General features: G+C 37.4%; 2 protein-coding genes and 1 long non-coding RNA gene across 3 annotated transcripts; 2 read left to right on the top strand and 1 right to left on the bottom strand.

The window, feature by feature from the left end:
• The first annotated feature begins 291 nt into the window (after positions 1-291).
• Positions 292-4,126, top strand: c5h9orf85 (chromosome 5 C9orf85 homolog). The gene is made up of 4 exons (XM_086075024.1): positions 292-472; positions 633-739; positions 961-1,074; positions 3,342-4,126. The coding sequence occupies exons 1-4, from the start codon at positions 371-373 to the stop codon at positions 3,550-3,552; spliced, it is 534 nt and encodes a 177-aa protein (XP_085931150.1). The 5' UTR covers positions 292-370; the 3' UTR covers positions 3,553-4,126.
• Positions 1,022-5,598, bottom strand: LOC147173459 (uncharacterized). The gene is made up of 3 exons (XR_015094765.1): positions 5,359-5,598; positions 5,118-5,253; positions 1,022-3,727 (listed from the first exon to the last, which is right to left on the bottom strand). It is a non-coding gene; the product is annotated as an uncharacterized LOC147173459 (long non-coding RNA).
• Positions 5,599-7,674: 2,076 nt separating this feature from the next.
• Positions 7,675-17,109, top strand: gda (guanine deaminase). Its single transcript, XM_086076203.1, has 14 exons — positions 7,675-7,890; positions 8,977-9,065; positions 9,200-9,371; positions 10,067-10,154; positions 13,036-13,141; positions 13,207-13,234; positions 13,460-13,567; positions 14,588-14,695; positions 14,766-14,863; positions 14,955-15,022; positions 15,179-15,325; positions 15,406-15,524; positions 16,727-16,754; positions 16,847-17,109. Exons 1-14 carry the CDS (start codon positions 7,765-7,767, stop codon positions 16,909-16,911), a joined length of 1,350 nt encoding a protein of 449 aa, XP_085932329.1. The 5' UTR covers positions 7,675-7,764; the 3' UTR covers positions 16,912-17,109.
• The last annotated feature ends 130 nt before the right edge of the window (positions 17,110-17,239 follow it).

The raw sequence follows: 17,239 nt of genomic DNA, 5'->3' as shown, positions 1-17,239 counted from the left end.
GGGTATTAAATAGGCGGATCCGTCGTCAATGAGTGGTGGTTAATGACGTTTTGAGATGACGTTAACAAGAACCAATAACTACTATTGGCGAAACTGATTTTTTTTTGTCGAAACATTTATGTATCTTTTCATTACTTTTTTAGGATTATTTTTTGTTTTTGTTACAGTGAAATTGAGTAAAATAAAATACATTAAAGAAATGACAAATAACCGTTCGAGTGATGCGCCTGTGGATGGCGACAAACGCCCAGTTTTGTCTCGAAGGAAAACTACTTCCGGGTCAAACTTCTTTTGGGTCAGATCCCTTGTAGCGTGTAGTTCGATCGCAAAACCGTACCATGTGTCATTACAGTAATAGTGACAATTAACTATGAGTTCACAGAAGGGTAACAGTTCTCGTTCGCGAGCTCAAAAGTACCAAAACACCACCGCCTTCAAAAATGATAAATATGGAGCGAGTGCACAAGTAAAGGTAAGACTTGTTGTTTACCAGGCCATCGAGTGGTTCTTGTTCCTGGACTGCTATACACTTGCGTTGAATGCACGAGTCGCTTATATGAAGTATATTTTTATTATTATTTTTCAGTAACTTTGTGTAAAATGTGTTTTTATACATGTTGTTTTAAACGTAGAAGGCGAATTCCAAGATCCATGATGGACTCTGTCAACGCTGCAAGGATGTTCTTGAGTGGAAAGTCAAGTACAACAAATACAAAAGTCTAACGCAGCCCCGAAAATGGTAAGTATAATGTCAATGTTCAAGACTACATGTACTTGGAAAATTAGTACGAACGCCGTTCTTAAATGTCATAATTAATTACAGTACCTATTTGTATGGTAAAAAATAAATAAAGAATCTCGACCATAAATCTAAAACAATCAGATGAAAAGCAACAAGTGTCTTGTACTGCGTTACATCTGAATGACAAAAAAATATATGCACATGCTTTCCTATTTCAGTGTCAAGTGTTCTCAGAAGACTGTGAAGGATGCTTATTATGTCATTTGTAAACCCTGCTCTCTTCAATTGGAAATATGCTGCAAGTGTGGGAAAAAAGAGGACATTGTCATCCCGTAAGTACCCCTCAACTATTCACAAATGCATAACTAAATATAATATTTTCGGTCTTGATAGAATTAAGACAATTTTGTATGTCTGAGTAGTGTACTGCAGCTTAAATAGACATGATCAAATAAAATTATACCATAAAATGATATTGGTGTTGTAGCTACATCTTAGCGGAGGTTCTTCTAACAGGGTTACATTTTTCCTGCTTGATAAGCAGTTTATTGTTTGGAAAGGCTGCCATCCTGTGGGCATGAGTTGCCTCATAACAGTTCAGTTCCTTTGACTCGACAATAGAGGGAGTAAAGTAGCACCAAAGCTCCTTTCACTAGATCACTGGAGTTAGACTGTAGGATGAATTGCCCAATCCTTGCCTTTAACAGATTTTTTTTGTTTGTTTTTTTGTCTATGTACACTTCAAACACAAATTTCATATAAATGACTTAACCAGGTAGCAACAACATGTAAGTAAACATAAATACAAGGGGTGTGAATTGCCTAGTACCTGGCGATTCGATTCGTATCACGATTCATAGGCCAAGATTCGATTCGATACCGATTAATCCCGATACGAATTTATACATTTATTATTGCGATTTATTTATTTATTTTATTCAAATTTAGAAAATAATCAGTAAACTTGTACATGTACACTGTAAGATTTGTGTGAAAATCTATTTATTTACCTAAAACTTCTGGCTTTATAAACCACGGCATTTAACAAATAGGTTGCAGTCTGTTTCATGTTTGAACAGCACTGAAATCAAATATTAAGGCTTAATGTTCCATTAATATAACATTCTTCCATGCTTAATGTGTGAACCCTAACCCTAAGTAAGACGTTTTGTTGAATATTCCCATAAAAAATTTATGTTTAAAAATCGATTTGACCGCATATCGAATCGATTCGAGAATTGCGTGCTGTAATATCGCGATATATTGGCGAATCTATTTTTTTCTAACACCCCTAATAAATACACTATATAAATGATACAAATATTAAACATTACATGCTGTTCAATTGCCATCGGCTGATTTTCTCACTAAATGGTTTAAATGAGGACTTAATGATTCAATTAAAATGTATTGCAAGTTACATAAAAATGTACTAAATAAAACTGTTTCTAAAAGAATAAATGCAACTCTGTTTCAGTTGAAAGCTAAATACAATTGAACCGTACTTAACAAATGCACTGTACTGGATTTTAAAAAAAAGCCACTTTAGTAATATGCTCAGTTTGAACATTTTATTCAGATTTATTTATTTATTTATTTTATTTTGTGTACCACAATTTAAGACTCCCTATCCCTGTCTTAGATAAATACGGGCCATTCTAAGTAAAAAAATAATAATAATAATTTTAACTTTTTTTTTGTTTCGTGAAACAAGCTGTGAGTGTGAAATTGTACCCACCAACACAATGTTTTTAATTTCACAAGACATCCATGGAGGGCACTGGAGCACCCTAGATAAACAAATTTGTTTTTGAGTCCAAAATTTCGAACTTTTATGTAACCGGGGCTGGGGTGACTCACACTTTCTTATGACCACCTGCAGGGCACCCAAGCACCATTCAGTAAAAGAGGATTAAAAAAATATATATATTTTATTTTATTTTTTGGGGGGGGGTTAAATCTCCCTCACCATCTAAGTGTATAATTATTCGACCAGACCTTCATTACACGTTTGATCTCATAAGCACTCCCTGTTGTGGTCTGGGGCATCCCTAGATAAAATGTTAGTTTTTGAGTCAGAAATCACATTTTAACTAGTGTTGTTCCGATACTGTTTTTTGGCCCCCGATACAGATTCCGATACTAAGCTTACTGATACCGATACCTAAGTTTTTTTTTTCTCAACATGAAAACGCTGTCCTGCCATTGGTTTCGAGCATTACAGGGCCAATAGGATATCTTAGCTCGGCATGCATTGAACATGTCACACGTCAGTGAATATCGTGCATGAGCAAGACACAAGATGCTGCATCCAAAGTCCTATTGGCATCGGAAGTAATGGTATCGGCATGTTACTTGTTAGTACTCACCGATACCACTGTTTTAATGCAGTATCGGGGCCTCTGCCGATACCACAACAACACAACACTACTTTTAACATGTTGTTGTGGGCACGCACAAAAACAACAACAACTTGTAATTATGTCACACACAAACACACTGGTGGAGAACTTTGACATCTATAAGTTATTTGTTGACAGGATGTCATATATAAACAATTGTGGTGATGATGATGATGATTTATCTGCCACTGTTACAGATTTAACTCTGATCTGGACCAAAAAGAAGAAGACAAGGGAAGCAAAAAGGACATAGGCAACGTGGACAGTGATGTTGACTTTGATGATGAGGATGAGGATGAGTACTTCAGTGAGGAAGATGAAGATCAAGTTAGTCAATCAGTAACAAAGATGACAAAGAGCAAAACTCCTCCACTTCCAGATGTGTCGACAGTGAAAATCACAAAGTAAATGATTGGACAAGTGGACTCTTGACATATTAGACGGCGCCTTGTCATCGTATTCGCAAAGCTGTCACTGTAATGGTGACTTAACGATGATTGCTTTTCGGTCGAGCAGATTCAACAACATCCATCCATTCATTGCGTCATCATCAGGGTCACCGGATAGCTGGATCCTATCCCATCTGATTTGGTAGAGAAAGAGAGAGAGAGAGAGTCGGGGTGCACCCTGGACTGGCACATATTGACAAATAATAAATTCCCATTCACACCTAAGGACAATTTTAGAGTCTTAAATGAACCTCGCATGCATGTTTTTGGAATGTGTGAAGAAGACTGAATACCAGGAGAAAACACACCCAACGTCTCACAGAAAGGCTAAAACACAGATTTGAATCCTAGTCGAAAACTCGAAGGTCGGGCGGATGTGTTAACCACTTGCGTACCTTGCAGCTGATTCAGGAAAAATGTGTCCCACAATTAAAAGCCTCAATCAATTAGTACATCATACAAGATATTCTTGTCTGTTGTTTTTGCAGATATGTAGCAAGAATTAGCAAAATAAACACGAATGCTTAATGTGGCCTTGTACCAATGTTTTATCTAAATACAAATGTGTACAGCACTTTTCTTAATAATAAAAAAAAAAACATGTGGACACCTTGATGCCAATTTCAGTCGACAGCAGGTGGCAGTCCAGGACAAAATGGCAGCCCCCTGGGATGGATAAAAACTCGTGGATTATTTTGCTAAATGCTCATTCCACAAATGCAATATTAATCAGGATATTGTGTTTTGACTTGTGGGGGGACCATATTGCAAAAAAAAAATAAATTGCACCTGACTTAGGCTTTAAAGACACTTGGATGTGATCAATATACTGTACTTTATTTCCTGCAGCGGTCCATTTTCCTGCTGCCCTAACTATCTTCTTGAATAAATTACTGTGGGAAGGGAATAAAACAAACATTTTCTTGTAAGAATATGTTGTATGTGCCCTCACTAGTTTAAACGGTATTCTGATTCATATTGCGTTCATAGATAAAGAATTAAGTTTTTAATTTTCATTCATCATTGGGGGCGGCCATTTTGTCCAGTTCCGCCCTCTGCGGCTGAAGACTAAAACTGACGTCAAACTGCCCTCGGGCTTGCATCGTGAACGTCGCATGACCAAGCCCAGAAAACAGGCGGGTTACGACCTTCGCAATGCGAGCACAAGGGCAGTTGAATGCGAAAGGAGTTTGACCTTTTGAAGTGAAGTACTAAGCCAGGTGTAGTTCTGTTTTCTAGTTTGTCCATCTGATCATCAATAGCTTCCATTGGGAGAAGCTATAAATTGGAATTTGGTCAAATGTTAGAAGTGCTGTCTGCTGTGCTCGAGCTGCTAGCCTAATATGAATGTAGCGGCACTTGAATGTGGACTGTAAACCGACCTTTAAACCGAGGCTGGTAAATTGCTAGCATGGCTTATTCATGTTGGAAAGATGCCAAACACGAAACGTTACCGGTTTGATGTTGCGTTTATGAATGTACCCTTTCAATCAGTTAAAAATAGAAGCGAGGTGATTAACTTACCTAGAACGACTTTGCCGGTGGCATAGGAAATCAACATTCAACTGTCCAATTCCTTCTTTTTATTTATTTTTTTTAGTTCAATAATCCGCCCAAGAAACCTTATCAGCACGATGGCGCTGCGTGCTGTAAACCAGGACTAGCAGAGTGAGAGTACATGTGCCATATGTGTCATATGGTATTTTCAATCATATTCTGCTGTCGACATGTTTTCTTTCTTTTTTTTAAGACCGCAAACTCTAACCTTTAAATCCCGTTTTGCTGTTCAAACATGCCCATCCATTGTTCATATAATCCTTCCGCACAACAAGCCGTTTCTCGTTTTTCTTGCGTCTATTTGCATTCAATTGGATCCAGCACTTTCGATCATTCATCATGTGACGCTGATGTAATTCTCACAGGATTCCGTCTCTTTCCTTCCTCAAAGGAGAATCATTGCGCTCACACGAATGACCAAACAGCTGATGTCTACCTCACACGCTCACTACGATGACCATGAATGATGTTGACCCGCCATCGTGTTGTTCCAACCCAGGGGTCATCGACCTTTTTAAAACTTAAGCACTCATTCGAGGGCTACCAGGCAGTTTGATTTAGCCTTCTAAAAATAATGCTCACGATATATCTTTAATTATGTTCATCTATGGCAGAAGACACTGATCATGTTAACTCATTCACTGCCATTGACGACTATAGACGTCAAAAATTCATTTGAACTATTTCTATTAGTTTAACATTTTTTCCCACTTTTGTTAAGAGTATGAAAATCTAGAAATTTTTTTATTGTATTAGAACAGATATAACATTTGTGATTAATCATGAGTTAACTAATAGAAATAGTTCAAATGAATTTTTGACGTCTATGCCGTCAATGGCAGTGAATGAGTTAATGATCCTGTTCATCAAATCAGCTGTGTTGGTGGAGGGAGACATGGAAGACAGGCAGGACAGTGGCGTGGAGTCGAAATGACTTTTTGACGTCTATAGCCGTCAATGGCAGTGAGTGAGTTAATTATCAGGCTCCTACAGAGCTTGTTGATGAGCTGATAATATGAGTCAGCTGTGTTGGAGCAGGGAGACATGGAAAACAAGCGGGACCCTCTAAAGAATGCAAGACTATACCCCAGAGGAACTGAGTTTCAGGCACCATCCAAATAAGGAAGTTCCGAAAGCAAACAGTTCGTAGCCTCAAGTAACCTCTTCATATGAGTGAGATCACAAACAGACCCAATCTCAATTTCCTCAAAACAATGTGATGTAATGTGACTCGTAGGGTGTAATCTCTACGTGACGGTATGCACTCCCTACAATGCATGGCGTTCTTGAAAATGTAATTGTGTCGGAAAAACTGTTCACGTTCATTCTGACATTGTAAATATGATAATATACACTACATATTATTTTACAATGAAATAATAAATCAACTCTCGACATTAAACAGCTGAATTATATTTTTTATTTCATTTTTAGTTTTACAATTAAACTATTAATAGAGTAAACAAATTATTTTGAGGGATTATGGGATTTTTTAAATGTATTTAGCATTTAGCCTCCTACGTTCTACAGATATATTCAAACGACTTTGCAATATGCTCTAATGACTTGATCAAAATGTTCTACTTCATCAAAACATTGAAATGACTTTATCATTACGTTTCGAACGACGTAGCTCAATGAGAACTGTTCACTCCATGCTGGCAGTTCCACACTTCCGTACTATGAAGAGCAAAATTTGTTAAAGTGACAGTAATTAGAATTTAGTGCCAACTAATAAAATGTTACGACCTACGTCCGAAGCACCTGCATTTTGAAGCACGCACATTCTGGTGCCTCAGCGACACCACACTTGAAAAACCTACCACCGATTTCTACGTTTGCAAAGTTCTTCTCCTTCAGGTGTCGGCTTACCCGAAAGATGGCGGCGAAACATGTCGGCCTACTCTAAGGCGCGGTGCGACCTATGTCGTGTAATTAGCGATTACTAGACCTAAAAAAGGAACGTTGATGTGATAGAACTTTTTTTGAATGAATGAATATTGAAAAGTAAAAAAAAAAAAAGTAAAAATCACTGTCTTTTTAAACTAATGTAAAAAAAGATAAGCTGATAAATTACAACAAAACATAAATGAATCATTTGTAAACAATTGTGAAAAGGCAATTGGATGTAAATAAAAATAACACATTGCTCTATTAATAGTAATGACTATGGTGTAGGACTATTTATTTTTTAATATTTTTGTATCCATTTTTTTAAATATAGTGATGTAGGCCCATTGCACCGCGTTACATTGTGCAAGTGTACCTAATATTGTGTCTCTGTTATTGCCTCCGCTATTGTTTGGTGCGAGTTTTGGTTTGGCGCGAATGTTAAACGAGTACAAAGGGATATTACGCAATTGAAGTGACAGGACAAACTTCCGAGTCCGCACACACTGCTGCTCCTCGCGCTCCGATTGGCTGAGCGTTTCCTCTTCGATTAGGTGCGTTCCCTCCCGCCCCCTTCTCTTTCCCCTCCTCTTTCCCCTCCTCTCCCCCCCCCCCCCCCCCCCCACCACACGCGTTGCCGAGTTGATGAAGGAGACACACGATTTAAAGCCGCAGTTCCGCTGCAGGTGTGCGCTCGAGTGCGTGTGAATGCTCTGGTGTCGTGATGGCGAACCCGGACGGAGCCTCTTCAAGGAAGCGCGTCTTCAGGGGGACTTTGATCCATGCCACCCAGGAAGAAGCAGTGAAGATCCTGGAAGATGCACTACTTGGAGTTCATGCCGACGGAAAGGTATTATTATTATTATTATTATTATTATTAATATTGTTGTTGTTGTTATCCTTTTGTATGAGTGTGAAGGGTTGTTTATGTGCCCTGTTAATGGATTATTAACTCATCCACTGCCATTGACGGCTATAGACGTCAAAAAATCATTTAAACTATTTCTAGTTTAACAATTTTTTCCCACTTTTGTTAACAAAAGTATAAAAACCTAAGATTTTTTTTTTTGTACGTTTAGAACAGATATGAAATTTGTGATTAATCGTGAGTTAACCAGTGAAGTCATGCGATTAATTACGTTTAAAAATTGTAATCGCCCGACGCCCTTAATTTGTAATATTTTTTTCTTAAATTATTTTTATTAAATATTAAAAATATATTTATTTTTTTGCGAAAAGGTTATTTAAAAATTAGGGGCATCAGGCGATTAAAATTTGTAATCGTAAATAATCGCACGACGCCCCTAATTTTTAATAATCATCTCATCAGGCGATAATTTTTTAAAATTGTAATTAATCGCATGACTTCACTATTTAACTCACGATTAATCACACATTTTATATCTGTTCTAAATGTAGGTTTTCATACTCTTGTTAACAAAAATGGAAAAAAAATATTTAACTAATACAAATTGTTGAAATGAATTTTTAACGTCTATAGCTGTCAATGGCAGTGAATGAGTTAATAGTAGCAGTAGTAGTAGTAGTATTTAGTAGTGGTGTGCCCAAAAATCGATTCTCATAAGAATCGCGATTCTCATTTAATACGATTCAGAATCGATTTTAAATGTTCCAAAATAGATTTTTTTTAAATAATTTTATGCTTTCTTGCCTTTGTCTGTGTGTGCCTTTATTTGGAGCGCTGTGCAATACGACTGAAGGACAGAAATTTTTCATGTGTTTAAAGTGGAACAATTTGGTTCGATTCGATGCACTCAATTGGTTTTCGGAATGATGTAACTTCTCTTCAAACGCTCACTAAACTCATGTTATCATTAATGTGGTTCTCATGGCATGAAAATCTTTTCCAGAGCACCTGCGTAAGCATTTCTGTTCAAATGATTTGCCAATTAATCAAAGTCTCTCCTGTCGCCAGATCGCCTTCATTGGAGAAGACAAGGAACTGCAACAACTTTCTAAAGAATTTTCATTCAGTCCATCATCTGTAACTCACTTGGAAAAACAGTAAGTGTACAAATTCATAGGTATTCCAATTACTTTATAGTTTCCAAGACAGCACGTGAGTGGTGCACTAATACAACTAAAATGACTGTGGACAGGGGATGTACAAAAAATATATAATGCACTTTGCATTGTAGTGAATTCCTCATGCCCGGAATGGTGGACACCCACATCCATGCCCCCCAATACAGCTACGCTGGTACAGCCCTGGACATGCCCTTGCTTGACTGGCTCAACAAATATACATTTCCGGTGGAATCACGCTTCAAAGACAAGAGTTTTGCACGGAAGGTCTACACACAAGTCGTGGTGAGCTCCTGTTATATATACAGTATATTAGAGGTGGGAATCTTTGAATGTCTCACGATTCGATTGCGATTTTTTTGGGCCTGCGATTCGATTCAGAATCGATTTTCGATTACGAGCGATTTTTTTCTTCTGAATGATTTGATTGACAATGATTTTTGCTTCAATCCATAGATGTGCAAGGAATCGTAATGATCTACAACGGTCTGACTCGCTAATGCTAATTAGCGCGCTACTCGCGGCACTTTTATCACTCAAAAGAACGGCACCACACTGCAAAGAACAACTTTTATTGGAAAAACTTGATCGTGACTTTTTCCTTCTACTCTATGTGGCTACAACTTAACAGTGTATCAGACCGCGTGGAACCACACTGCCCCTCAGTGGCCAAATCGGGTACAACATGAACAGCGCTCCAAATAAAGACACACAAAAATCGATTTTGGGACATTTAAAATCGATTCTGAATCGTACAAAATGAGAATTGCGATTCTTATGAAAATATATTTTTGGGCACACCCCTACAGTATATATATATATATAAAAAGTACTCTATGTATGTTAACTGCTGTCCATACAAACTACCACAGCCTACAGTTAGAAATAAGTGTACCATCCGCTGGTTTAAAAAAACAACGTATAGGCACTCGACAAAGCAGTATGTCTTAATCCTTTAATTGTATGCGTGTCATTCACAGAGAAGAACTCTGAGAAATGGAACAACCACCGCTTGTTACTTCGCCACAATACATACCGATTCCTCTCTCTTGCTGGGTCACATTGCAGGTATGAACACCTTTGCTCACAATTTTTTTTCCCTATATAATATTTGCAGAAAGTGAGTATTAAGGGGGTTGGCTACACACGCAGCATGATCCTGTAAATTAAAAAAAAAAAAAAATCAATACTGTTATTAAAACGTTTCAAATTGCTCACAATGTAGCCTACAACACTTATTTGATCATTGCATTGAATTGGTTTTATTAATCCTTTATTCTTGAGGTTAACAATATTTTAAGGTTATAAATGGCATGTCATGAACTAATGTGTGCAGCGGTGTAAGGATACGTCGACACTCCGTACAGTTTTTTTTACATGCTTGTTTATATTTATGTCCTACAAGTGCAAATGCAAATTTTTACGGATGTCAGTGTGATTCGCATTGTCTGTTTAGTAGCAGGAAGGAACTAAAGTTGTATGACACATTTTTGATATGTTGACATGTTGCTAGTGGAAGCACAGCATGTCAGCTAGCAATAAACACTGTTAAGTTCCTTTCATTAACTAATTTACTGCCATAAATGCATTTTTTTTTTAAAGATTATTAAAAAATTACGGGCAAGAAGCCATTACATTTTTTTAATTGTAATTAATCGCATGACTTCACTAGTTAACTCGCGATTAATCACAAATTTTCCATCTGTTCTAAATGTACAATAAAAATATTCTAGGTTGTCATGGTCTTGTTAAAAAAAGGGGAATGTTAAAGTAACATAAATAGTCCAAATAAATTGTTGACGTATATAGCCGTCAATGGCAGTCAATCAATAAAAAAAAGAAGAAGAAAAGATTATTACAAAATTTGAGGCGTCAGGTGATTAAAGTATTTAATCGTAATTAATCGCATGACTTCACTAGTTAACTCGCGATTAATCACAAATTTTATATTTGTTCTAAATGTACAATAAAAAAAATTCTAGGTTTTCATACTATTGTTAACAAAAGTGTAAAAAATGTTTCACTAATAGAAAAAGTTTCATTAATTTTTGACGTTTATAGCCGTCAATGGCAGTGAATGAGTTAAACAGGATATGAATTGTTAGGTTGAAACTAAAATAATAATAATTGCAAAGTTTAATTGGTGTTAGGATTATGAGAGACTGAAAAAGATCACGCCTGCTCTAGTGTTTCGTGGTTGTTGGCGTCATTTTTATTTCAGCAGCTGAACAAAGTGTGTGTGCACACATGCATGCAGCGACTAAAACGGGCTTTGCCAGCTTTATGGTCATTCACCCGACTCATGGTCAATGGGGCAAAATCCAGATGTTAGAGAGGGTGAGTCACGGTCAAACACTTACTGCATAAAATAAATTTGCATATATGTAAATTCATTAGTTTTACAGTTATGACAACTGCAAAAAATTTAATGGGAATGTTTGAATACACTGAAAGGGAGCTCTACAATAAGTTTCAAAAGTTCCAGATCGCTGTTGAAGCGTCTTACTAAAGTAGTTACATAACATTTGTCAATAGCGTGCCAGTCTCTTCATGCCTGCAAATTGGTGCGGTTATTTTACCGCATTGCAGTTCATGCCAAGTACCAACATTTTATTTGTCACTTTTCGGTCGGATTCCGTGCCTGCGTATTGCACTTATAAAGTATAATTATATATCTTATGTCACGCAAAGGACGGACGGGTCAAGTATCATGCGGACATGCCTGGGGGGGGGGGGGGGTGGGGGTATGGCAGCTTCATAAGTGGCAGCAGGTGCCTGAACAGACGCTCAGGGCTTGTGTTATGTCATCTGCTGCAGACGTGCGAGTGAAAAAAAAAATATTGAAGGTTCTATGAATGTGCAACATGTGGACTCCATGTGTATATGAAAAAAAAAATCTTAAGAGCTCCATGTTGTCAAATCCATTTTGTAATAAGGGATTCATATCCAGACAAGGTTTTTTTTTTGTTTTTTTTTGCAGCCCGCAGCGTATGCTGAAAATAACGTTTGGCTTGGCCTGTAAAAAAAAATAGGAGGGGTGGTGTTAAGACGGGCAGCATTAGAAGTGTAGCTGCTGAAAAAGTGGGGGGACATGAGTAATGGTACCGCGACTGCTAATAAGGATTTTTTCTTGATATGCAAAACACTAATAAATTTAAAGCTAAAACAGTAACATAATTTATTTTCATAACACTGCAGAGAATCAAGATTAACCCGTTTCAGAAGCCAAAATATTTTCCGCCACTTTCTGCTTAGTGTCAAGGTCCATTTTGTGAACACTTTACATGAACTCATTCACTGCCATTGACGGCTATAGACGTCAAAAATTCATTTGAACTATTTCTAGTTTAACATTTTTTCCCACTTTAGTTAACAAAAGTATGAAAACCTAGAAGATATTTTTTGTATTAGAACAGATCTAAAATGTGTGATTAATCATGAGTTAACTAGTGAAGTCATGCGATTAATTACAATTAAACATTTTCATTTTTTAATAATCTTTTTTTTAATTAATTTATGCCAGTGAATGAGTTTTTAAGGGGAATCCCCCCCCCCACACACACACAATTTTGGGGGGATAATATGTTCTATGCAGCCCCTCTAATTGTAATCGTCCGACGGCCCTAATTTTAAATATTTCCCCCCCCAAAAAAAACATTATTAAAAAAAAAATTGTTTTTAAAGAAAAGGTTATTAAAAATTAGGGGCATCAGGCGATTAAAATTTTTAATCGTAATTAATTGCATGACTTCACTAGTTCTGTTCTAAATGTACAATAAAAATCTAGGTTTTCATACTGTTATTAACAAAAATGGAGAGAAAAAATGTAAATTAAAAAAAATAGTTTAAAGGCTTTAAATGAAGGCTTAATTGATTGTATTGTCAAACAAGAAAAGTTTTAAGAGATTGTTGTGTTGTGTTTCTTCTTATAATCTTCATTCTTCTGTAGATGACTTGGGACAACGAGCCTTGGTGGGTAAGGTGTGTATGGACAGGAACAATTTTGTGAAACATTACAAAGAGACCATACAAGAATCCCTGGAGGAAACCCATCGGTGGGTGTAAAACATTTCACTTTTAAATGTATATATGGGCCAATAATTTGTTTTTCTTTTTCAAGGTTCATTGCTGAGCTCTTGGACAAGAAGGTGAGGGGTCCGAAATGTTAAGAAAAATGCAAAGTCTAGTGTTTGTAGAGGAAGCAGAATTGTAGTTTTCTTGTTCAGCGCCAATTTCAATCTCAATCCAATTGTCATGGCAGCGTACGAAGCCTTGTGAATTTGTCAAAGACAGCAATTAGTTTTCAGTTTGCATCAACTTCAAACTGACGACAATTTGACTGACGCTCGCGTCTCCTTGTCGTCCTTTGTCAGTATGCTCTGGTTAAGCCCGTGGTAACACCTCGCTTTGTCCCATCATGCTCGGGAGGCTTGCTGGGACAACTGGGACAGCTGGCTAAGAATAACAACCTACATATTCAGGTGAGCTCACCGTGGCAACCAAACCTGGTGCTGTGCCCTGGGAGCAGTTGCCAGAGAGATTGTTGAAGTCAAGTTCTGAAAACCTAGATTTTTTAATGTACATTTAGGACAGATATAAAATTTGTCATTAATCATGAGTTAACTAGTAAAGTCATGCGATTAATTACGATTACAAATTTTAATGGCTTGACGCCCCGAATTTTTAATAATTTTTTTTTTTATTCATTCACTGCCATTGACGACTGTAAACGTCAAAAATTCGTTTGAACTATTTCTATTAGTTCAATTTTTCCCCCCACTTTTTTTTAACAAGAGTATGAAAACCTATAATTTTTTTATTGTACATTGAGAACCGACAAAATTTGTGAATCATCGTGAGTTAACTAGTGAAGAAGTGATGCGATAAATTACAATTAAAAAAATTAATTTTTTAATCATCTTTTTTTAAATTTATTTATGCCAGTGAATGAGTTTTAAAGGGGACCCCCCCCCCCCCACACACACACACACACACAATTTTGGGGGGGATAATATGTTCTATGCAGCCCCACTAGTTTAAATATGGTATTCTTGTTGATATTGCATTAGTGGAATATGAGTTAAGCAGCAAAATCCAGCCGTTATCATCCATGTCAGGCGGCGGCCATTTTGCCACTTACTGCTGACTGAAGATGACGTCAATGTTGTCTCAGGTGGGATTAATCAATCACAGCTCAGCTTCAGAAAACAAGTGAGCTGTGATTGGTTGCTGCCTGAGCCCTGAGCAACTGTGATGTCATCGTCAGTCGACAGCAAGTGGCAAAATGGCCGCACCCCTGAGATGAATAATAATGGCTGGATTTTGCTTCATATTCCACAAATGTAATATTAATCAGAATGTCATGTTTAGACTAGTGAGGTCACATATAACATATTATTGTCAAGAAATGCTTAAAGTTGATTTCCACTTTAAGGCCGTATACGTTCCCGGTAACTGCAAATTTGACATAATTTTATGATGACGGCTGTATTTCTTCCCAGAGCCATATCAGTGAAAATGTTGAGGAGGTCAAGATTGTGAAAGAGCTGTTCCCCGATTCTGATTCCTACACGGATGTCTACCACAAACACAACCTGCTTACCAACAAGGTGAGAACGGTTCCCGGTGGGTGTAAAAACGTTACGGCAGACGCTTGGTTTCATTTTGTTGTCTTGACAGACGGTGATGGCGCATGGCTGCTATCTGAGTGATGACGAGTTGGCCTTGTTTCGAGAAACAGGAGCTTCTTTGTCTCACTGTCCAAACTCCAACATCTCGTAAGTGTGACTGATTTCGTCTTTGAAACGCCCTCGCTTGCAGACGAATGAGTTTGTGCGTCACTTTCGGAATGATGATTCGTCCACGCAGGTTGTGCAGCGGGCTGCTCAATGTCCGTAATGTCCTGAACCACAAAGTGAAGCTTGGCCTCGGAACAGGTGGGAACAGAATTACAAGACCATCTAGAAATACTAACAAGCCAACTGAAAAAAAAAAGAAAAAAAAAAAAGATTTGAATCTCATATCTCCTGGAAAATGTTGTCTGTGTCCCCGCTCTTGATCTTGTGATCCCTTTTGGTACGTTGTGGGGTCAGACGTGGCCGGCGGCTACTCGGCCTCCATGCTGGATGCCGTGAGAAGAGCTTTGGAGACGTCCAAAATCTTGAGCATACAGGACCCGGAACATGAGACGCTCACCTTCGAGGAGGTGTTCAGGTTGGCTACACTGGGAGGCAGCCAAGGTATAATACAAAGTTGCATTGTGTAATCTTGATATGTGAAAAGGAGATGAATGCTTTTTTTTTTTTTTTTCCGTCTTTAGCTTTGTCCCTGGATGACCAAATAGGAAACTTTGAAGTGGGAAAGGACTTTGATGCACTGAGAGTGAATGTAGGAGTTGCTGGTGGGCCAATTGACTTGATCCAGCACGAGGAACCAAAGGTGTGTTTGAAAGTGGAGCACTGGATGGCAGTGTTCACACTCGTCCAATTTGGTTTGGTCAAGAATGAATTCTGGCGCGGCTGCTTTGTCCAGTGAGAGCGTCGTCATCAAAACCCTCGTCACGCTTGCTTTGGTTAAAACAATAACGCTGGCTGTTTTGTCATGTGTGAAGGCGGTCATCCCAACCTTGGTACTCACCAAACAATCGGGCTGAGACCACTTAGCTGTGTACGTTTCATGTTTGCCAACACTGTGTCTTATTTGCGGATCTTTCCAATCCCAGGAGTGTCACATTCTGGTCTATCCTTAGCTCATCCTTAATCTACCAAAATCGTGTTTACTATTTGGGAGGGAAAGCCGCGTTGATGTGTTAACTCTTCAAGTTTTTGAATCCACTCCACACAAATTGAAGCATTTGGATCGGTTTTTTAAATCTGCTTTGCTTGAGCACCAAAAAAACTATGAATTAATTTGAAATGTGAAAATTATTTTTTTGTTAACAAAATAAAATTTACTACATTAGCAAAATTGTCCATGTTCATCCTGGTAATACGTTTTATAAATGAACTTTCACGTTTTTATTTATTTATTCATTCATTCATTTACTTAAAACTAGGGGTGTGAATTGCCTCGTACCTGGCGATTCGATTCGTATCACGATTCATAGGTCACGATTCGATTCGATACCGATTAATCCCGATATGAATCTATGAATTGATTATTACGATTTTTTTTTTTTTACTCAAATTTAGAAATTACTAATCAGTAAACTTGTACATGTACACTGTAAGATTTGTATGAAAATGTATTTATTTATCTGAAAATTCAGGCTTATAACTGAGCCACTGCATTTAGCAAACGGGTTGCAGTCTGTTTCATGTTTGAACAGCACTGAAATAAAATATTAAAGCTTAATATTCCATTAATATAACATTATTGCATGCTTAATGTGTGAATCTTAACCCTAAGTAAGACGTTTTGTTGAATATTCCCATAAAAATTTGATGTTTAAAAATCGATTCGGCCGCATATCGAATCGATTCGAGAATTGCGTGTTGCAATATCGCGATATATTGCCGAATCAATTTTTTTCTAATACCCCTACTTAAAACTAACTGAACTTAAAAAAAAAAACGTCTGGTGGTAAAACAAAAATTAACAGTAGATCCACAGTAACTGATTTATCTTCATTTTAATTTCAGATTCTTCTGGAAAAGTTCTTGAATTTGGGTGAGTGCCCAGTTTTGAAGATTCCTTTTCTGATGATTCCTTTGTGCATCACGTGACATCCTCAGCATGATATTTTTGTTTTTGTCATGCAGGTGACGATAGGAACATAGTGGAAGTGTATGTGGCTGGAAGGAAAGTGGTGCCATCCCCCAAGTAGCTCCTCCTCCACACTTTACATCACTTTGAATTACTTCAAATGTTGCTTGTCCTCTAATGATTGATAATAGAAATTAATCATACTCAGGCTGTCATTCGATTATATATAGTAGCCAACCTTTTATGTTTATTTGCAAGTGTCATTTATAGAACTGTACTGGCCAGTCTGGCAAAATAAAAACAAGAACTTTGCAATACATCAGCGACTGTATATTTAACTGCTAGTCAGCATTAGCATAAGCAACATAAACTCATGGCCAGAGTGTATATTATTAGTATACGTTTGTACCCATGATCATATTTTGGACACAATCAGGAATCAGGGTTGA

The sequence above is a fragment of the Leptonotus elevatus genome, chromosome 5 (assembly GCF_054856555.1).
Source record: "Leptonotus elevatus isolate MCC_2025b chromosome 5, RoL_Lele_1.0, whole genome shotgun sequence".
Classification (NCBI taxonomy): Eukaryota; Metazoa; Chordata; class Actinopteri; order Syngnathiformes; family Syngnathidae; genus Leptonotus; species Leptonotus elevatus.
The sequence above is the reverse complement of the archived record's forward strand: the minus strand, read 5'-3'. Positions and strand labels throughout refer to the sequence as shown.